The sequence below is a fragment of the Balaenoptera ricei genome, chromosome 4 (genome assembly GCF_028023285.1).
Source record: "Balaenoptera ricei isolate mBalRic1 chromosome 4, mBalRic1.hap2, whole genome shotgun sequence".
Taxonomy (NCBI): Eukaryota; Metazoa; Chordata; class Mammalia; order Artiodactyla; family Balaenopteridae; genus Balaenoptera; species Balaenoptera ricei.
In genome coordinates this window covers 93,463,421-93,486,829 of record NC_082642.1, presented here as the reverse complement: position 1 = coordinate 93,486,829, position 23,409 = coordinate 93,463,421, and the positions used below count along the sequence as shown (strand labels likewise).

Here is a 23,409-nt window from a genome sequence, read left to right as displayed (position 1 = left end):
ATTATAAATCTGAATTTGAACATGAGACAACTATCAACTGTTCTAATAACTTCTATATTACTTCATATTACTGCCATCTGGTGGTGGCATACTTAAAAATCATAGTACCCCAGACTGGAACTTTGGAGGTTAAAAAAGACCCAATCCCATACAAATATGCTCTGAAGACCACTTGAAGTCCTCCTTGGCTAACCTATCCATGATGAACTTTACCGAAATAGCTACTGCATGTGTTAATCTATTTAAGTTGTATTATTTCAGGTACATACTTATATTCTGTAATCTTATTTTCTGATCAATTTCTGAAATCTTAGGACTACTTTACCTTCTCATGTTGAAATTTCCAACAGAGCACTAAAAAATCAGCATTGGTTGAGCACCTACATTTAACCCACAAAGCGACAACATCAGATGTAGCTATGTTTCCCCCATACTACTACATATATAGAAGGGGTTAATGCTTTAACACTCATTGGTAACCATCTTCTCCTCATTTGAATTCCCCAAAGAATGTTAACGCAGGCTAAGAGTCTAGGTTCCATTCTTCTTTTTTTTTTTCTATCTGAAATACTGTATATATCCATAATTAACCATCTGATTATATGATGTTCCTTTGAGGAATTGATTCCTATCCATATTTATGCCTACTCAAGCCATTAAGATTATAAGTTGCTGCCCTAGGGGCCATTTAAGTCTCAAGCTAATACACAGACCTCTCCCTTTACTGAATAACATAGTCCTTTAGGAGACCTGCCTCTACTGAATTTGGCACTTTATTTTAAGGCATATCAATACATCTCTTTCAAGTCTGTCCAATTCTACTATTAACACATCTAAACTAGAAATAGCAAGAGTTAGCTATTAAAGTTAGACTCTAAGAATTCTACAAGTAACCTTCTAGACTACCCAAGATGTTTTTTGATCAAGCAGCTTGAGAGTAGGCTCAAGCCACCCCTATAAGTATTTCGATCGCCTCAAACCTCAACTATGCGTTCCTTCTCACATCCCAGAATTATCTTCAGCAATAGAATGGGAGCAATATAAGGAATCAAATATATGCTTGAGTCTAATTATGAAACTGAGAACAATCTTCCAAGAGGCTAGAGTTGAGCATTCTTAATTGGGAGACAGTAATTTTCCTTTAATTTACAAGACACTACTTGGCTAGTACTTACTTGATCTGTTCAGCTGATCCTCCAGAAGTTGCATTTGTGATGGCCCAAGCTGCTTCTTTCCTTGTCCGAAACTCAGCAGTTTGTAATATACTAATGAGGGCTGGGAAAATGTTGGCATCTATCACAGTCTGGAATGAAAAAATTAAATGGAAAGGGAAATTACAAGAGTTGTAAAACTGTTCATGACACTAATTATAACTTTTCAGCTAGCTTCACTAATGACACCCTTCCCCTGTTAAAAATAAACTGGAAGGAGTTAACTCCTCATTATCCCTAACCTTTTGGCTACACTTAGTATCACTAACAACATCCTCCCTGGAGTTTGTGACCTTGTAATCTCCTAGTTTTCTACCTGGGTTCTTTTCTCTTTTATTGTTCTCTCTTGTTCCACTCACCATAACAAATTATAAAAGTTCAATTTTCTTTCTTTTCCTCTGCCATTCTCATTTCTCTCATAGCATCCACTCTCACGTGTGTGCTCTACCTCTCCAGTCCACATTTCTCACTGGGGCCCCAGCCCAAGGTGGCTGACAGCTTAACATCTGCTAACCACCTTAAACATATTGTCTGCTCTTTGTATCAGGTCTCCTTTCAAACCTCTCTCATTTACAAAGGCTGTTTTTATATTTATTTATTTATTCATTCTAAATTCAATCAGTCACCAAGTCTCCTTTACATTCTCAATTCAGAATGTCCTAAGTCCATCTTTTCCTTTCCTTTAGCACTGCCACCATTCTATTCCAAGCCACCACCTCCCACACAGATTACCAGAATAGCCTTTAGACAGAGTACTTTGACTCAAATCACTCTCATATACTACAGTAGTCTTCCTCAAATTGCTTTCTTCATGTTTCTCCTTAGCTCAAGAACCTAAAATGGGTTCATATCATTTCATTTATCAAAAAACTGAGGAATTCTATATGAGAGCCTGGTGGTAGCAGACAATAAAGTACAGCTGAAATCACCCTGATGCATGCTATAAAATGCCACAGTTATCAATCTCAGTCCCTGACAGCCTCCTGGGGATGACTAACCATGCTTTCGTGGTCAAGAACTCTTTCTATTACACCACTGAAGAAAGTCAGTAAAATTTAGTGGAAAGGTGCTTCATCTTGGTCCTGTCATTAACTAGAGGTATCCTTGAGCAAATCATTTTATTTCTCTGAGCCTCAGTTTCATCTTTAATTGAGAATGTTGGGTTAGATGACCTCTATGATTCCACTCAGCTCAAAGTCCCATACGTCTATGGTGTATCTTTTCCAACTCATTATTCCAGCCTTTCTCATGGCCTATTCTGAACCATTTGGCCCATGGCTTAGCCTTTCACTTGGATTACTCTCCCACTAATACAAGGACAAAAGTAAAGGGCAGATAACCATTTAGAGAAAACTGGGTCCCCAAAGAGTCATGAAAAATTGAAGCAATCCAACACATGGGTCCACTAGAAAAGAAATATTTTATTTGGCAAGAGTAAAGCCAATCTGTTTAGCATGAAGTCCATCAAAACATTTTGAAAATACAAGATACTATTTCTCAGATCTTGACAAATCATCAAATATTAAAGGCAAAGAGAAAAACCCAAGGCCTAAGTGTAAGTTTCAAAAGATTTAACCTCTATAATGTTGGATAAAAAAAGTAAGAAGTACACTAAATAAGACAACATTGGAAATTAGTGTTCTCCAATGCAATAATGAAAAATTATACATACTTTAAAGGCTGACTGAAAAAAAACCTTAACTAATAAAAATAGAGAAAAAAAGACAGGTGCTATGAGATTACCTGGATCTGTGCCCTATTTCCAGCTGTGATGTTAGATATTGTCCAACATGCTTCCTTTTTGATAGACTCCTTTGGGCTACTCAGCAAATGCAATAAACTCTGCAGAGCTGAGCAATTCAAAATTACCTAAAGAAAAAAGTTTGAAAATTTTACTTATTGTATTAATCCAAACTGAAGTAAACCTTTAACTCAAAGACTTTATTTTCGGAAAATACAGACAAAGAAATAACATCTCTCCTTGAAATTTTAGAAATAACTTTATCAAAGCAGTTTCATTATATACACTCACAACTGCTAAACATACTTAAATATGGCACAATATGCCTTATTCACTTTCCTATGCCTACAGCATATTAAAATGTCTTTTGGGTAAATGTATCAAGTGGCCAGAAATTCATAAGTGGTCTCAGATTTTTAAGTCTTCTGATAATTCTCTACCTGGAAGTCAAGGAATCAATACATGCTTAGTTAAGTATACCAGGTGCTTTATAGGATACAAAGATTAAAAGTATATGCCCCCAGCTATCAAACAGCTTACAAAGGTGAGGAAGATAAGACAAATATACATGAACAAGGAGATCTACTCTACCAGAAACTAAAATCATAAAGTTATAACGATTAAAATAATATGTGACAGGCTCAAGATCAATCACTGAACAAAAGAATAGGATATCTAGTCTAGAAATAAATACAAGTATTTATAAAGAATTAATAAGTATGTAATAATATTAATCCTTTCTTCCTCCAATGACTGGTAGTCTTATTTAATAGATGGTACTAGAATAAGGGGCAACTAGTTGAAAATTTTTAAAAAATCAATTCTTAACCCCAAACAGTTAGTAAAATAAATCTGCAACCTATTTAAAGAGTAAATATAAAAAAGAAACCATAAAGCAGAAGAAAATATTAGTTAATAGCTGGTTTGGGGACAGTGAAGGACTTTTCAAGCATAAAAACAATAGAAGAAATTATAGGGGAAAACTTAAAATTTCACCAAATGGAAATATTTGCATGTCAAAAACTCATATGAAAATTAAAATGCACACCACACAATGTGAAGAAGTAGTTGCAATGGAAAAAAGCATTGCTGTCTTTAATATGTAAACTGGTAAGAGAAACTACATTTTTAATAGAAAATTACCTCACAAAGTAACAAAAGAAGTGCAAATTAAAATGAAGCCAATTTTTGCCTATTAAATTAACTCAAAAAATAACAAAACTTGTGGTTTAACAGGTACAGTCTTTCCAAATAACAGTGTGAAAGACATCACAAAGCATTTTTAAATGCCAAAGATGTGGTGTGGAAGATAAGCATGTCAGAAGTTAAAGAATACCTGGGGAGGAGTAGTAAGGAAAAAAACACTTCATGGGAGGAGGTGGGGGGGAAACACCTTGAAACACAGACAGGATTTCATAAGCAAAGAAGAGGGAGGACACAGCAGACAGAAGGGTTAGAAATGAAAAAATGCTGAAATGGTTCTTTATCTCACAGGCATTAAAGAAGCTCATTGTTTCTAGGAGGAAAATAATATGAACAGTTATTTTAGGAAAGATTAAGCTGTTATTAGGAAGAATACACTGAGAGGGGTAAATGCCTGGGAGAGCAGGAGGATGAATAAGATAGGTACAGCAACAACCCCTGCATGTGAGAAAACAGGGCCCAAACTAAGGTAATCAGATGTGGATCTAGAAACACTAAGAATCAGTAAGACCTGCTGACTTGCTATACAAAGTGTGAGAGATGGAGACACCAAATATGACTGCAAAGTTTCAAGACTGGGTGAACAGTTGTACCATTAACTGAAATGGGAAAAACCAAGACGAGAAGGCGAGACAGGTACTGGAGACATGGGACTGGAACTTGAGAGAGGTTGGAACTAGATGTATAGGTTCAGAACTTCATTTATTCAGTAAATATTTTTTGAGTCTCTATACATTGTGCCAGGGACTATTGTAGAAGCAACAAAAATGAACAAGAATGACACAGTTCCACCTCTACAAGCTTACAATCTAGTAGACAGTTACATTACAGTGTGGTAAGTGCTATGATGGATGAAACAAAACAAGGAGCACCTAATTTAAGAGTCAGCTTCTCGGAGAAAATGTTAATAGCAAGACTTGAAGAATGAAAAGGCATTAGTGGCAGAGTGAGGATTTGTGTGAGGGGCTGGTCAGAACAGGGACGGGGATGGAAGCATATGTTCCATGCAGAGGGAAGCAAGCCATGGGTTAAATCTCAGAACTGAGTGTGGTCATAGCTAATACAGCGGAACAAACATGGCAAAAGCACAGAGCATGGCATGGGAGGGGGTAGATAGAAACTTTTTCTGAATAGCAAATATACCAATATGGTTTTAAAATTCAGAAAATAAAAAGGACTATACAGTTAAAAGCCTTCTTTCCATTCCTATACCCCAGCTACCTGGTTCTCCACAGAGACAACCAATGTTATTAGTGTCCTGTGTATGCTTCCTGAGAAATTTTATGCAAATACAATCAAAAACATACATTGTTTTCTTCTCCTCTCCTCCCTGCCCATTTTTTACACTAATAGTAATATATCCTACATACTATTCTGCCCCTTGTTTTTCTTTTTAAACAACAGAACCTAGAAACCTTTCCATATTGCCTATTAGCTTCTTCATTCTGTTGCACAGCATTTCATTATACAGGTGCCAGATTTTAAAGGATCTTAAACACTGTCCAAGGACAATAGGGGGCCATAAAAAGATTTTAAGAGAATGACACGATGAAATCTGCATTTTACAAGCATCCTTCTAGTGATATGGGAATGGTACAAGAAATGTCTGAACTAAGCACTGCAAGGAATGAGTAGAAATGGCAATCATTAGTGACTGATGAGAAAGGTGGCAGAAAGGGAATAATCAAACTAATGTCCAGGTTTTTGGCTTGGGTAACTGTTGGGGCCATTCACTGAGACAGGAACATAAATAAGCAGAGGTCCAGATACACCAGGAAAAATAATGAGTTCCCTTGTGGACAGAATAAATTTAAAGTTAAATATTAAGTGTTAGAAGACACCTGAGAACAAATTCAGTCTCTTAATTTTAGAGATTAGAAAAGTGAAGACATTAAATGTCTTGCTGAAAGTCAGAGCTGGCTAAGAAAGCGCTAAGGCTAAAACTAATCCCCTCCAGGGGATAATCCCATAAACAGAAAAGAACAGGTAAAGGAACTTGCTAAGGAGAAATAAATGGTCAATGAGGCAGAAGACCCAAAATACTTCAACACCACAGAAGCCTAGGAAGATAATTTTAAAGATGATGCCAATGCATCTGAGAGATCAAGAAGAAAAATGGCTAGAACAAACCACTGTGAGTGATGTATCTTGATATAAAATTTGAATGGAATAGAAGGTGACATTAAGAACTAGGAGGGAAGATACTTCTCACATAGGAAACTTACTGTGTACAAAAAGGAGGAAGCCATCAGGGAAGATAAGATGAAGAAGACAGAAAGGATGCTACTAGAGGCTTCTAATGCTCACAAGAACCCCTTCAAGTAGAAGTAGTGGGAAATAAACCGAACCAAAAGGATAAGTTACACCATAGGGGAACCCAAAATTGCCACAAAGCAATAGGTCAAGACAGAGATAGTGAAGGTATTGAAAGTAGCTGCCAAAGCCAACACTTTTAACAAACATTAATGAAACAAGGTATCATTTCTCCCCATGGAGTTAAATACTGTAACAGAAACATAATCATGAGGGGTCAATCTGCTATTTCTGAAAGAAAAAAGAAATAGTTACCATTTATTCATACCTGTGTCTGAATATCATCGCCTGTGACAATGTTTCCCACAGCTCGCAAAGCAGGAGAAACCACTTTATAATCATTATGCCTGCAACCATAAAAAGAAGCATCATATCCAACAGTTCTATCTTTAATCTCTTTTCCTTAGGGCTGAAACCCAAAAGAAATTAATATGTGATCGGTCCTTGGAGCAGAAAGGTACCTATGGTGGTTATTAAAGGAACCCTATCATAATGAGGAAATGTTTTTGGTGTCCCAAGAAAGGCTGTCTTTCCTTTTGTTTAGTATTTTTGGATAAAAACTACAAATCTGTTCTAATAACCCTTCCCAGGTATTCAATCACCTGGAGTCCAAGTTTTCCCTCTCATTCATTAATGCAGGTTTCATTTCCTCTTTACTTGGTCTCTATGGTTGCTGAGATAATGGAAAGAGATAGTAACATTTATACAGCACTTTTAAGTTTTACAAATCACTTAATTTTCACAGGAATAAAAATATATCAACAGTTGAGCTAACTTGAAAATGGAAGCCAGGCTTCATACTTCAAATAGTAGACTCTTTCTACTAAACCTCAGCTGACTTACTGGTCTGAAAAACCCCTCCACAAATCTTTTATATATCTGAAGACAGATATTAAGTCTTGATTTCAGGCTAAATAATATCCTTTAACTTTCCTTAAATATCTTATTTTCTCTCCCCTTTAATGAGATTGATCACTCTTCTCAAAACTATGCCAGTTTCTCCACATTTAAGATCCGATGACTAAAAAGAAGTGGTTAAAATATTTAGTAATCTAGAGACTAAAGAGTACAAAAGGTTACTCTCCCAGATTCTGAATGACGTACTTCTGAGTCCTCCAGCATTACATTGCTTTTAATTCATAACAGCATTATGCCGCTGATCTGTACCCAGTCTATAACCCCAGAGTTTTATATTCTATATATTATACTATCTAATTCATTCCACATGTCATCTTTGGGGCAATGTTTCCTTGCATCTACTTTGTTCTTACTCCAATAAATTTCACATGGCTTGTAATTATACTGTTTCCCCATTATGTTATCACTCTAATTTTTTTCTTCGATATTATTTTCTAAAAATTTGATTAATACAGTCTCAAATTATTTATGCCATCAGTAAATCTTCCACTTCATAAATGAAAGGCATCACAAAGAGATATAGCAAAATAAAATTCAAAGTCTGACACCAGTCTAGGTTAAGCTCTAAATGAGACAAAAAGATGAAGAAATGACTGTTTTTAGTGGCAGTGTGCCTTCTGCTATCCAGTGGTTGGTCTCAGGTCATTAACCATGAGCTAGAATTACACAGATCAAAGTTTTCCAAATGTTTCTGCTAAAGGGCTGCTTACAGCAGAAGAGTGAGAGGTTCTTTATAACCCTCAAAACAAGCAAACAAACAGATGTGACATGAGTATAAAAAAGTAACAAAAGACAGTAGCCTAAAGCACAATAAATCAGTATAATGCATTAATATTTGAGTATCAGCAACTAGAAAACTAATATGAGAGACAAAAGAACAGACACACTTTAAGATATCTTACATCAGCAGCTCCACAAGTCTCCTACATACTCCTGCATCAATGACTGCTTGAATTTTATCATTGGGTCCATCTGATAGATATGAGAGGGCCCAGCAGGCATCAGCCAGTACATCAGTGTCACTGACAAACAGCAACCAGGAAAGCACATTCAGACAGGGGGAAACCTATAAAGGGAAGATGATATGATTATGAAATTCAACAGAATAAAAGCAAGAAATGAGGGGGGAAACTCCAGAGAGCAACCAGGCACACACCTGGTGACTTCCGGTGTGATTAATACTTCTGGAGATGGAGCAGTAAGTGGCCAAGTGACATTTCCATCTTTGGGAATGCTGTCAATAACCTTGCAGTTTACTTTGATGAGGTAGTCAGAGCCCAAGGAAAACAATTTCAAAGAGCAAAGTTTAATATATACCAATTCTCAGAGTGAGATTCCTTGTCAAAACACTCTTTGTGGATCAGAGAGGTAAAGGAATTCTCCTAAGTGTTAAAGCTAGGAAATTCTGCATTTTAGATACTTTGTTACAAACAAAAAATGCCATGTTTTAAGAGTAATTCAGAGCTTTTTAAAGGCAGTGAAAATTTATTCCAAATTCAAACAAAAAGACCTCTTTTTCTAGAAACAAATTATTCTCTTTCTATTCACATTAATATTGGTCCTTAGACTCTTTTAACTGTACTTTTTCTGCCAATTTCCCACAAGCATAATCCTTACCTTTGCAAATTCTGGAGGGGGACTTTTCCCTCTACAGAGATTAGACAAAGCCCATACTGCATTCCGGGTCATGGTCAGGCGATTTTGCTTTGAAAATAACCTATAAGCATAATGATGAAATGGTAAATGATATAATGGGCATTAATTCTCTGATGGCATAATATAAATATTTAACCACTTAATGCTATTGATAAAAAGATGTCTTCAAACAGCTCTTCTCCACAACAATAAAGCTTAGTTAATTCTAACACAAGGAATTCAAAATTTTGGCACTTGAATAAGATAGGATGCCCAAGGAAATGATCTGAACAAGTTAGTAAGAAAACATCTGTAATGAAAAGTAACAGTAGGAAATCCAAAATGATTTCCAAAGATGCACTGCTTTCTGAGGAACTTCCCGTATTTTTATTACTCACAAAAAAAAAAAAAAAAGAAAAAAAGAAAAAGAAACTTACTGCAGCAGAGGCGGAAGAATATTGCAGTCTAAAACATAGTCCCTGCACATGGTACTATCTCCAGCAATGTTGCCAAGAGCCCAGACTGCCTGTGAAAGAATTATTCATTAATGACAGGCTGTAGAGTTTAATTTTCACATAATTCTTTCAGAAAAGATGCCAACATATCACAATAACTCTTTACAAAATTATACAGTAGTTAATCAACATATTATACATGGACATTAACTATTAAAACCCCTAAGTTCACTCAACAGGGAGTCAAATGAAAAAGTTGTGGGATTGGTGGAAAAAGATCAATACTATTATATAAGTATACATGTGAATACTCATGGGAGTAAACTTATTAAAAGGAGGTACCAGTTCTTATACATATTCTTAATCTTAGGGGCCCCTCCCCTTAAGTAACATTCCATACAGCCCTTGGAACATAGCAGAGATCCGAATGGCTTACTCAGCTGATTACAAATGTATTTTAAGCTTGCTTACAAAAGAAAACAGTGAGCCAAGAATTTAAGAGCAATCAAAACGCAGAAAACTTTACTCAACTTTTGGGGGTGATGGATATATTAATTATCTTGACTGTAATGACAGTTTCATGGGTATATACGTATGTCAAAACTTATCGTATTATACACTTTAACCATATGCAGTTTACTGTAGGTTGATTATACCTCAATAAAGCTGTAGAAGAAAGTCATATTCATTTAGTAATGATTTATATTTATGAATTTGACAAACTTTGCAGTAATTAAAATTTCACGTTTTCTAAGTGATTTTCTGCACAAAAGTGGCAAAGACTTGCTACGTCAATCAACACTAGAGATTACTACAAGAAAAAACTCAGTAACTGCTTACATGGTCTAAAATGTATATCTATAGGACTTAAAGAATTTCAGGGTTGGAAGGGAAAAATGGTTTTATGTTTCTAGGAGAAATTCTGCCTATATTCACTATGAAATTTTCTATTTTGGTTAAGTTTAGATTTCTCGAACACTCCCTGTGATGAACCATGGATTGTCATATCCAAGCGGTAAAACTGAGACTCTGAATATAAGACTGAAGGGAAAAATTGTACTCTTTGACCTGCTTCTCTTTACTTGTTTCATTTTTTACCTGCTCCTGGACATCTTCAAACTCTGAGCTGAGCAACTCTATGAAGATAGGCACAGCTCCTGCCTGAATCACAATCCGGGTCTGAAGAGAATTTCCTGAAGCAATATTTGTCAGTACCCAAGCTGACTCAAACTATAAAGATAAAAATAATTTCATTATCTTATTAGAATTTAATAGCTTGTTTACTTATAACAATATGGTTTTCTGTGCATGAAGAAAAGAATCTGAGATCATTATTTACACATAATCTATCAGGTCAATACCATATTAATTTTAAATGAAGAATTCCTGAAGAAATAACCTTAGCCTAGAGGAATACTCAGGGTGTATAAAATTTCAGATCAAGACAGAGCTGACATGAGACCGTAAGAAGAATGAGGGAGTGCTTCATATACTGACATGGAATGATCTCCCAAGATATAAATGGAGGAAAAAGAAAAAAGAAAAACAATGTACATTAATATGGTACCATACTGTATTTTCCAAAAGGGTTAAGAAGGAATATATGCATTAATTTACTTACTGCACAGAATATCTCTTGAAGGAGCCACAATAAACTGTAAATACTTGTCACTTACATAGAGAGCTCGAGGTGAATGGGAAACAAGTATGGGAAGGATAGGCACTTACAGTAAAGCCTTTATGTACCTTTTGGCCTTAAACCATGTTTATTATCTAATAAAAATAAAATTAAATAATTTCTATAAAATGGGCAGAGCGAAATGGGGAAAGAATAAAACTGTAAAATGTGTAAAATATAGGCAGAGTGAAAAAGGCAGAAGACAATTTAAATGATAAGTAGTCCAAAAGGAGTTAACAGGCATACAACTAACAGAAATGGCAACTTCAGAGCATAAGAGCTTCCAATAAATTAGAAGTCTCCAAACCAAGGCACAGAGGTAAGACTTCTTTAAAAAGAGCATTCTTAAAGGTTGATAAACTGGTAAACAGTACGAAGGAAATTATGGCCAACAAAAAATACAGCATGTTATTAATTCTACACATCTCTACAGTAACTTGACTCTTTAGCCTAATATGATGAAATCCAAGAATGACCTCTTAAAATCCAAGAATGAACTCTTATATTACCATTCTATTTAGAGTCCTTAATTAAACTTTAGTTTTGTTTCCTTCTCCTGTTCTGTCTTCTATTTAATATTCTTTAATGAAGCACATATTGCGGGGGGGAGAAATTCCGTGACGTGCCCCTTGAATGAGAAATCAATAAAAAGTCATCAAAAGATGGAGCTGTGACTTCTTTAAGCTTTTGGGTCAATTGAAAGGCAGTTGTCATATGGAAAACTAAATCATCAATCACTTGGGGTACAGGAAAATGAAAGAAATGGGAAGACAATCTGATTAGCCCAGTCCAAAACTACATGAATGACAGTAAATTTATAGCAGAAGACACTTAAAGAAGGGATATTCAAAGAAACCTAAAATTTGATATACAGAAGTGAAATAAAGTGGTCTGATAGCTAGTTAGGACACTGATATTACAGCAGCAGGGAGGACAGCCTAGGAGCACCACAGTTAAACATTTTTTTGCCTGATAACTCTTTGCTATAAGAGAAGTTCAGGAGACTTTTAAACACTGAGTATCACAAAATAAAAACTCATATCACCTCTGTAATTAAATTACTACTCAAACCAATGTTCAAACCCTTTTCAATCTGTCTGAATTGAAACTTGGCATTTATACAGTACTTTATATTTTCAAAGCATTATTCACATACTCTCAGGTGTTCCTTACAACAACCCAGAGAAGCCTGGCTTTTCTAGTTTATGAATGAGGAAACTATCAGAAAAAGATCCAATGATCACTAATGATTTGAGTAATGTCAGTCAAAGAGAGCTAGATTACAGCCTCCTAATCTAGTAGGCTTATGGCCCCAACCATAGTTTCCTCTCTGAAACACACCTGTAACACTGACAAGAGTCTTCCAATTGCTGGCAGTTTTGGTATCTAGGGCAAGAAATTTCAAATAATGATACGACAGATTATTTAGGGTATGCTAAAAGGAAAACACAGTTCACCTAAAATGTAGCTTTTTTTGCTTACTAGGAAAATGAACTAGTAAAAGAGACATATGAAGTGGGTACGAAAGCAAACTTTCCTACAAGAAGAAAGGCTCAAAGTTCAACAGAGTCATCAGCATCTGAGACCATGTCAAAAAAATGAAAACTTTGAGGAAAAGCAACCTGTGAAGAATGAATAAGATCAGCATACATAGCAATCTATATCAAAGAGAAAAAGTTTTGCAGTGAGATTTTGATGCAAAAGAAATGGTGACAATAAACTGAGTAGATAAAGGATATATTAAAGAGTTATCAATGAGAAGAAATTAGAGTAATAATTGCTAACAGAAGTCAAACTGCTGTTTGTCTAATGAGGTTTAGCCCCAAAGGTCTCCCAGAAAAAGAGAGATTTCCAGATGCCACTGAAATGAATAAAATGGAGAAGCAAAACAAAATAGAGTGACAATGATTAGGAGGATGGAGAATAAGTAAATAATAGCCAGAACATGAATGGAAGAAAACTGGAAATTAGAACTTCTCAACAAAAGAAGAATGTACCAGAGTTATGTTTATCACTAAGAAGTACATAACGATTATAACCTCTGAATGCAAAGAAGATTCAAGGTCTCTCTTGGTAAGAATGGAAATCAGAAAGTAGTTTTTGCCATTACTGGGGAAAGAAGTAGATGAATAACTATAACCAGAGGGCCAGTGAAAACTCAAATCATATTCATGGATTAATGAGGCATTAAAACACATACACACACACGGTGTTGATTACTGTGATGTTTACCTTGTAAAAACTTATCAAGCTCTATTTGTGCAATTTTCTATACCCATGTGTATATGTGTGACATGAGAAGGAGGCGGGAGGAGAGAGAGTGAGAGATAGAAACAGGGAAACAGAGAGAGAGAGAGAGGCAGAGAGAAAGAGAGACTGAGAATTCCTCATGGGTATAGACCCCTATTAAAGTGTTGGAAGAAGCAACTTTCAAATGTGTTTAATATGTAAGTATGTTTTTAAAAAACTGGTTGTACTTTGAACTATGTAGTTTCTCTTTCACTGGGTATCGCAGTCTTTATTCATTGAGTGGGGTGAACATTTCCGTCTCAGGTCCCAGACTAGATTTTAACATGAAAGAGAGTTGTGAAATGGGAATGTCCAGAGTTGATACCAAAAACAATTGCATAAAGTTATAATAGAAATGGCCAGAAAAGGTAATTTAAGTAACCATGCAACTCAAGAAAAACTCAGCAACATGATGAAATGAAAAAAACTTAAGAAATGGTATCACCTGAAGTAGTACCCAAAATTATTATAATCTTTACTCCTCTTTGTTGTTTTAAACTACTATATTCTTAGTGTTCCAAGAATGGCATCATGCAAGGAAACAACCTGTCGTGCAGCTGTGATTGCTTATAAATTGTAATTCCACTATTATTTTTCACTGTCCAGAACTTTCTAAATAAGGCTACAACTGAAACCTGAAGGGCACGCTGAAGATTTTGGTATGTTCTCTCTTTCCTTTCTCAATCTCTACCTTCTGGTGCTCAGTTCCTTAAAATAAGGAAAATGAGAATCCAAAACTGAAGTACTTCTGACCTCCTATCAAGTTTCCCACTCCAGGTTGAAGTACGCCTGGTTCCCTTTCTCCATTTGGATCAGGACTCTGTTGCTGGCCACTTTGCCGGTTCCACTCTGGTTCCTAGCAAATGCCAGGCTCACCTGGAGAGCAAGTGAAAAGAGAGGCTCACATCAGAAAAATAAATCCAGATATCAAACTCTGCAGAGAACAGTGCCTGAGTCATCTGAGCAACCTTTTAAGATAGGTAGAGGGATCAATGAAGATGGGGAAAAAACATAGGAAGATGAAGGCTTAACTGCAGTTTACCACATTAAGCTTTTAGTGTGGACAAGAAAGGTAGAAATGGGAAAACTAAACCAATTTAATTCAAATTTACAACTTTAAGAGGAGTATCTATTTAATGACTGGAACTAGGAGGCAATTTACTTATTTCTAGCTATTTTTATAAGCTTCTATAAGAAGGTTTGGGAATACACCATCTCAGCACTGCAAAGGACAGTACAAAGATGTTGAACCTGGACTCAAAAAAACAAACCAAGTGGGCCCAGGGAATACACCATAAGGCAGACCAATCTCATGTCAAGGCTCTCATGTATGGCTGAGGCCTACATGTCACTGTGTTTGAGAATGCTGTTAGTTAAACGGCATACTCGGCTTCCGAAGTCCTAGATTCCACCCATATTCATCTCATTTGAGGGCAAGTGAGTATCTAGGTAGCACTGCCAAAAGCAGGCATTTTTATCTCCCTGGTTTGCAGTATCCCACTGATAAGGAAAGCCAGAAAGACAGTGAAGAAACCCTTCACTAGGATTCACAGTTCTTTATCTATGGAATGAAGGGATTAAGTTTATCCAGTGATTTATTATTGACTTTAGCTATCATGACTACATATTATTACTCTTTCTAGAAGAGAAATGGCAAACACCCCACTCCAAAGACACACTATTCAAATTTCTAATAAGCAGGTAGGAATATCATGGATAACTCACATCCTAGCGCTCTCCAAGAAGACAGAGGAAGGAATACCCTCCAAGCTTCCCAGAGCATGTCTAATTATTTAACAATGAAGTCTCCTGGCTCTAAGGTCTCCATCAATATATTTGCTCCTCCTGCTTCTGGGGTAGTCAAGGTTACCCATTAGTCACACTGGAGAAAGAACACCATATTGTGCTTAAATGCACACAGAAGAAAAGCTGGGGATGATGACCTTTATATAATAAACAGGTTTGTTATCTCTAGAGTCTCTGGATCGCTAAGGTGAAAATCATGAGGTGGTCACTTCCAGAGGAATCATTTCTCAATCTTTCAGCCTAATTATTAGTTAGGCTGCACAAGGGTGGAATCTGAGAATTCTGATAGAAGCAAATTAGAGATTTCTGAAGGCTTTCATCTTCAGATGTGTTAAGATACAAACTCTGGGATTACAAAATCAAAAATGATGTAGAATTTACAAGTGTTAGCCAGGAGAGGGCACTGTCTGAGAGAATATACTGTGCTCTTTAGGGAATACTGGAGAAGGTAGGGATGGGGAAAGACCAAATTCTCTGACACTTTTCATTTTAGGACTAGAAAGTTATACCATCTTCCTTTAACACATTAAGGAACTGGACCTCTGCAACCACCTACTAAAAACTGCTAAGTCCAGGAGTAAATTTAATATCTCTGAATTACTCTCATTGTCAGAGACAGGATAGAAACATACTTCCACATGAACAAAATGATAATTTTCCCTACCTCCCTCTTCCTACAAAGCTTTTCAAATGATAAACTGCAGTAAGGCTCTTCATTTGGTCCCTTTGATTCTCTTGACAGGTTGCTTAAGGGGCTCAGGCTCTGTTCTCTGCAGTATTGGTTGTCTGGATTTCCTTTTTTTCTGAGAAAAGTCCTCTTTCTTTGCTCTCTAGGTGAACCTGATTATTTTCCAGGTGTCTGGTGATCCTGGCCTTAGATGGGGACCAGAATTACAATCCAGGAAGCAGCCAACAAAACAGAATCTTAATTCAAATGAACTTGGGGATTAGTAAATGTCAAACTGGAGAAGAAAAACTGATGGGACACTGAAGTACTCTACCTTTTCTGGACTTCCTGTTTTTCCTCTGGAAGGAACTCATCACCGCAACAAAGAGAGTAAAAGAGAGAGAAGGATGGGATGGGAGGAAAGGAGAGAAAATATCAAGACAAAGCATCAAGTCTTATGAATTATCAATAATGCTCTGGACAGTAAGGAACCTGGGGAGAGGAGCTGGTACTTATACTTATAAAGATGCCCCAGTCCTTATTATACCCTTAAAGTAAGGCAAAGGTAAACATGGGGGTGAAAGTTATCTTTATGATTAACTTGTTATTAGCAAATATTTACTTGGAAAAATAACCCCATTCTGCAATCTATATAGGACCTAACCAATCTTTATAGTTGCAGAATCTTTCTAAAGGGCCTGAGCCACTCAGATTAGATCCTACAAGTGAGAATTTAGGAATCACAGGTATTTGTTAAAGAATAACTCAGAAATTATTCGGTTGTTTACTCCAAGGAAGTCTAGCTACTGAATTACTTAATTACCAGTTTACTTAAGATCCAACTTTATTCAGGAACAATATAGTATTTTTAAATTTCTAGATAACTCCCAAGATGAGAGTCAGTTGATAGTTGGTTCTTTTTACTGTAAAAATTATCTAATCCAGAAGCTGTAGAATTTTCTCTTGGAACCCCTATACAACAGTACTAATACAGTAAATTAACATAGGAGAAAGCACACACATTCCCAACAAGGCTACATCCTTGTCAGCTCTTTTGGGGTGGGGCCGGGGGTGGAGGGGAAGGATTAATTAGTACCAGGTTTGGGGATCAGTGAGTCTCTGATCTAGCCCATGTTACACAGCCCTGAGAAACCCAACCAGTACAATCTAAAAGTCCTTCAAAACCAAATTTTACATAGTCCACACTTAGGTCCTTATAATGGCTCCTCTACTGCAAACAATTCCCTACCAGATAAGTATGATCCATAGTCATCATAAAATAATCTTTTACATGACTAAAAGTAACAAGAATTTTAAAGAGTAAAACCAAGGGCCTGGATGTTAACAAAGCTATCAAAGCAGCTTGCAATGTGGTTGTCAGGAACATCAGTATCAAAAAATTAACCCTTCATATAGATTAAAATAAGTAAGAAATCTGTATACAAAATGTAACTTTGTAAAGGGAATTAAGATATGAGGCAAGAAATGAAAATGGTCCGCACCTGCAATGTACAATTCTCTTTTCGTTTGAGGAACTCCACAAACCTGGCCACTACTCCTGGTGCGCTGATGACTTCATCAATAGGAGGATTAGGTTCTGTCTCCCCATAAAAATAAAAGGAAAGAAGAAAAATAATCCTTTGATTTCAAGACAAGGACTTTATAAAGCTCAAACTTACTTCATAATATCCCTCCCTCCATTTTTAGCAACTCTTTCATGTTGTAAATCTAAAACAGAAAAAAAATGTAAAACTGAGTTCAGTCACTTTGAGACTACGGTAGCTTAAAAGATTTCATAATAAGGGAAGCCTTAACATGGAAATATGATGGGCAGAATTCTTACAAATTAAAACTACTGCCTCTACTATTTTAGAAAACTTAGAAAGTATGGGGAAAAACATCAAAAGACAACCACTGTTATTATTTTGGTATACTTACTTCTAACCCTTTTTCTGTGTATGGGTTTTAAGTCTCTTTTTTATTTAACATAAATTGTCCGAAGAAACTGGATTAAGAGATTCTGTGCTTGCAGGATCTAATTTTACTGCTGTAGTGATAAGTAGGAGTCAGCAGAAATTCACTAAGAATGACCTGCCAAATTAATCTCATTTTCATTTATGACAATAGAGTATCTTATAAATAAAGTCATTCAATAGAAACTTGTTGGGCAAATAGATAAGAAATGTCCTAAACAATTAGCACTGTAATTTCAGCAAGACATTTGACAAAGTTTTTGATGACATTCATGTAGCTACACAAGAAAAATGGCAGCTGGATTACAGTACTACTAGGGACTCTTAGCTAAGTCAATGGCCTTACTGGGAAGAGATGACTAATGATTCAATGTTAATTTGCAGAAAGCTCTAGTGACATGTTCTTTGCCTGGTTCAATATTTTTATCAATCATTCATATAAACAACAAATAAATTTGATGATGACAATAAATATGAAGTAGTTAACATGCTAGATTACAGAAACAGCATATAGAAAGAATAACAATAAGCCAAAGATGGCAATAAAACAGGGATAAAGCAAAATTCAGCTTTTAGATTTTTTTAAAGCAATTTAAAAAAATCCACATGACTTCACAGACGAAACCTAAAAATAGTTCTAAAAATAGTTCATAAAGAAAAGTACTAGGGAGTATAGACTGCTGAAAATGCAATGAAACATTACTATGCCATAACTACCAAAATAAATGATGCTAGCCTGGAGTACATTATTGGAATGTATAGTTTCAGGACAAGGAAGGCCATCTCTCACCACACCTTAGAGTAATAAGAATGCATCTGGAGTACTGTAGTCTAATTATCACATTTTAAGAGGAATGGCTGGCAAACTAGAATACATGCAGGAAAGCAGCAGAGTGTTGAAAGGCCTTGGAAAACCACATTATCTGAGAAACCTTTTTAGAAGAGTGAGGAGGGTAATATGATAATGGCCTTCAGCTATTTTTAGCAGGTTGTCAGGCAAAAAAACAATTATTTTTTGCTCTGGTGGTAGGTTTTCTTTCCAGTTAACCTCAAGGGATATATTAATTTATCACTAATGACTCCAAACAACCATAACTTACTACGCGGGGGAGGGGGTGGTCAACTGTTTTAATGCTGATTTACTATCAACATTTTAATATGGCTCAGAGTTCCAGAGTTCTTACTTGCCCAGATAACAAGAAGTATCATATCCCATTCTACCCTAATTATACACACACACCAAAAAGGTAGTTATCCTGTCCACCAATAAATCCATACTTAAATTTCAGCGATAAACTGCTAACATTAGAATCAACAATCACTACTCTTTCAAGTGATATTTTAAGTTTTTCTTAAAAAAGAGTGGAGTTTCTCAATTTGAATTAACATGAAATATTGCTACCGTTCTTATCACTTTAAGATCTTTTATAAGATACCTCAGAAATGAAAATAATGCTGCCTTCTGGTCCTGGTAAGATCACACAAATAAAAAAGGAAATTCAAAAATTAGCCATGACTCATAATATACATATGTCTGTATGTGTCCTTTTATTCTGTTGATAGATACTCCAAAGCAAGTTATCTGTAGTGTGAAAAATAGATTATGGGAAAGTAATACTTTGTAAATAAATGAAAAATATACTTAACATATTCAGAACTCACCTTTTGAAAGCAGTTTTCTGAATTTCTGCGTTGCTGAAAGCTGTTGCTCTGGGCTATTGGAAAATATCATTTCAATCATGTCAGAAGTAATAACACCACCCTGGAATCACAAACAAAAAACAAATATAATAAAATTTTAACTTAAATTCAAAGGAAAACAAAGATAGTACAAACTGTGGCCAAGTTACTGAGTTAACTATATTTATCTACAAGAGTTACACAACGGTAGGATAATCTTTGCATATATAAATGTATGAGATGATTAATAATGTGATGAAGCCAAAAATCTTTGTCTATCATTAAAAAGCTCACAACCGTGAGAAAGTAATGTTAGTAGTAAACACTAAGACAAGGCGTTTATTATTCTTCCTCTCCTGCTCATCACATGGCTGGCTGTTCCTTGTCATTCAGATTAAATGTTAGATTATAAAAGAAGGCTTTTCCTGACCTTCAAATCTAAAGCAGCTACTCTATCTCTGTGATCACATCACTCTATTTTAATCCTATGCCCAGCCCTTCTCAGTATCAGTTATTCTTCTTAGTTATCTGTTTATTGCTTAGGTTCCCCCAGTATACTGTAACCTCCATGAAAGCCAAACACCCTGTCTATCTTACCAATATATCCCTGATGGGTGGCATACTCTAGACGCTCAACAAATATTTACTGAATGAGTATAGAGTAGTCTTATATAAATCACAGATTCTAGCCACTGCCAAATTCAACAGCTGACTCTTAAATTTATTTAAAATTTCTATTTTCTTGCTTTATTAAAACTTTTTAGTTTCCCACTAGTTTCTTGCTTTACTAGCGCTTTCCCATTTCCCACTACAAGCCATCCTCAGCATTAGTAGTTAAACTTCCTTCTCAGGATCACTTGTCACAATGAAATAAAGTTCTTAACATTTCATGAAGCGTAACAGTCAACAAGATAAACTGTGAAGAAAGCTGCACTGAGTTGTACATGCAAGATGGTTGGTAAGCAATACCTAACACTTAAGAATAACCCATGGGGAGAAGGAAGCATTCTGCTCTTACAAGTCAGAAAAGTAACTACTTTGAAACTTATAAGTCTGATTCCTGAATAAACAAAAGTACCTGTATGATTTTGCTATGAATATGTTTCCACATATATCTTTGTTTTCTTCCCTCTCTTATCCCCTTATCATATAACATAAGATGTATTGACTTCACATTCATAGTATTTAAATATTGTTAACTTCACATCAGAGTATTTAAGTTACAGGATATCCAAGAGAGAAGTAAATATCACCCAAGGACTTTTCCCCTTCTGGGGAAAAGGTTAGTGCATTTTCAGCTGCATGCAGGATAGCTATATCATGTTACAAGGAGGTATGACCTTGTCATTGTCTTTATCTGAGACTCAGTATGGTTTAAGGAGTTGGGTATGGATGCCACAATGACAAGGAGTAGACTGGGACAGTTAATTTTATGTGTCAACTTGGTTAGATTATGGTGCCCAGTTGTTTCGACAAACACCAATCTAGATGTTACTGTGAAAGTACTTTTTAGGTGTGATTAACATTTAAATCAGTACACCTGAGTAAAGCACATTATCCTCCAAAATGTGGGTAGGCCTCAATCAATCAGTTGAAGAGCGAAGACTGAAGTTTCTTGAAGAAGGAAATCAGCCTCAAAACTACAATATCGGGACTTCCCTGGTGGTCGAATGGTTAAGAATCCGCCTTCCAATGCAGGGAACGCAGATTCAATCCCTGGTCGGGGAACTACGATCCCAAATGCTGCGGGACAACTAAGCCCGCATGCCACAACGAGAGAAGCCCGCACGCTACAGCGAAGAAGAACCTGCGTGCCACAACGAAGACCCAGCGTGGCAAAAAAAACCCCCAAAAACCTATAATATCAACTCTTACCTGAATTTCCAACCTCCTGGCTTACCCTACAGATTTCAGACTTAACAGCTCCAACAACTGCATGAGCCAATTCCTTAAAATCAAATAATCGGTGGATCAATCTATCTCTCTCTTCTTCTCCCCCCACCCGCAAATTGGTTCTGTTTCCTCTGTAGAACCCTGACTAATACAGTCCACAAAATACTCCATAATCATTTAACATCCACTTTAAAAAAAAAGAGAGAGAATTCTTCAACTTCCTGAAGAGCCTAGAAGAGTTCACCACAAAATAACAGTGTTGGCAATAACGTCTACATAGATTCCAAAGCAATTTAAACTGTTCTAATTCCAAAACAAAGCTGGTCCATAAAAACTGGATATCTATGAAGTAAAAAAAAAAAGAGAAAAAAATCTATAAAATACCGTGAATAGTCTACTATTTGCCAAAAAAAGAGAGGGGTTTTTCTCAAAAGGAATAATAAGAATCTACTAACAGTGGTTGCCAGTGGGGAAAGAAATTGGGTGACTAAGGCAGAAGAAAAAGATTTTTCTTTTTTTGAAAACCATGTATATATATGATCTATTAAAACATATACAATTGATCAAAATAAACTGGAAATCTAGACAGGTGTGATCCATATAAATAAAGCATAATTTTTATCTGTTTATGCAACCTCAAGAAAGTTACAAAATGGGTTACAACAGAAAATTCCAATAGTTGTGATGTGGAATCAATTTTTAAAATCATATGAATATGTCCAATTTTGTACTTGGAATGAGTAACAAATTGGGATTTCCTTTAAAGTATCGCTTATTATCAACTTTTAAGGAATAATTTTATAATTATCCTTTTAAGTTTTAATAGCTGAATTGATCTCATAATTAGTTAATTCTGTTTAACTGCATGTTATTCAAAATATAATAAATATTTTATGAACCATGAGTTTACAGATATAGTTTCCTTTTAAAAATGAAATGCCAAGTACTTTTTGTAGCCATCTAACCTTTTTTTTTGTTGGCTGCACCACACGACTTGCAGGCTTTCAGTTCCCCAACCAGGGACTGAACATGGGCCACGGCAGTGAAAGCCCAGAATCCTCATCACTAGGCCACCAGGGAACTCCCCTAACCTTATTTTTTTAAACTCCAAAAAAGATCTAACCTCATATCTTCATCAGAAAAAGAGTAAAAAGAGGTTCTTTCATTATCCTACTTACTGGTGCCATCTCCATGTTATTAATCTGAGCCTCATGGAAGCCTCCATCTGACATAACTTCTTCTTCTGTTTCTTCTTCTGCTGTAGCAACATTTCTTCGCTTGAATAACTGAAAAATAAAAGCCTGTTACTAAAATAATTCTAACACAAGGTAGTTCAACATCCAAACACTAGGCACTCCACTTTTAAAAGGCAATAAGGATGGAGCTTTTTGAAAATCATTTTTTAAATTCTAACGTTTGTGCCACCTTCAACCTTTCCTGATCAGGAACTATTTCAGAATTCTCCACTCTTATCATCTAATGCAATTAAGTATCACATCATACTCTCACCAACCCTTGATGAAGTAAAACTTACTAAGAGAGGCCTGACACTACATGACATATTAAAAAAACACATAAGGTTGAAAAAGGAGCTGGGGCATGCTTGGTCATTTCCCTCTTCACTATTGAAGTAGGTGATAGGATAGTCTTACCAATACATCAGGGGAAATAGGATAAAAATGCTGTTAGAATGACTTAATACCTCCCTCATAACCCTAAAGGACAATGGATCAAGGCTTCCTGACCTTCCCAACCTGTCCAACAACCAATGATGACAAATGACCTCTGCTTGAACACTACTTTTAAAGCACCCATTAATTTGTGCAGGCAAAGGAGAATAGTTCTCACTAACGGCAACTCACTAAGATGCCTTCCGTTACATCCTAGGCAGTACACTTATTCATTAAGCCATGACAGAGTAATAATAACTTATCCTCTCACCCTATA

At 35.9% G+C, this 23,409-nt stretch overlaps 1 protein-coding gene across 1 annotated transcript in view; it reads right to left on the bottom strand.

The window, feature by feature from the left end:
• KPNA1 (karyopherin subunit alpha 1) overlaps positions 1-23,409 on the bottom strand; it is a 73,375-nt gene that overhangs the window by 7,974 nt on the left and 41,992 nt on the right. The window contains exons 3-12 of the mRNA XM_059920988.1: positions 22,641-22,748; positions 19,552-19,651; positions 17,419-17,513; positions 10,575-10,706; positions 9,459-9,547; positions 9,004-9,103; positions 8,289-8,452; positions 6,737-6,815; positions 2,955-3,080; positions 1,176-1,303 (exon numbers count right to left, since the gene is read on the bottom strand). Of these exons, the coding sequence (XP_059776971.1) occupies positions 1,176-1,303; positions 2,955-3,080; positions 6,737-6,815; positions 8,289-8,452; positions 9,004-9,103; positions 9,459-9,547; positions 10,575-10,706; positions 17,419-17,513; positions 19,552-19,651; positions 22,641-22,748 (1,121 nt within the window). The remainder of the gene's footprint in view (positions 1-1,175; positions 1,304-2,954; positions 3,081-6,736; positions 6,816-8,288; positions 8,453-9,003; positions 9,104-9,458; positions 9,548-10,574; positions 10,707-17,418; positions 17,514-19,551; positions 19,652-22,640; positions 22,749-23,409) is intronic.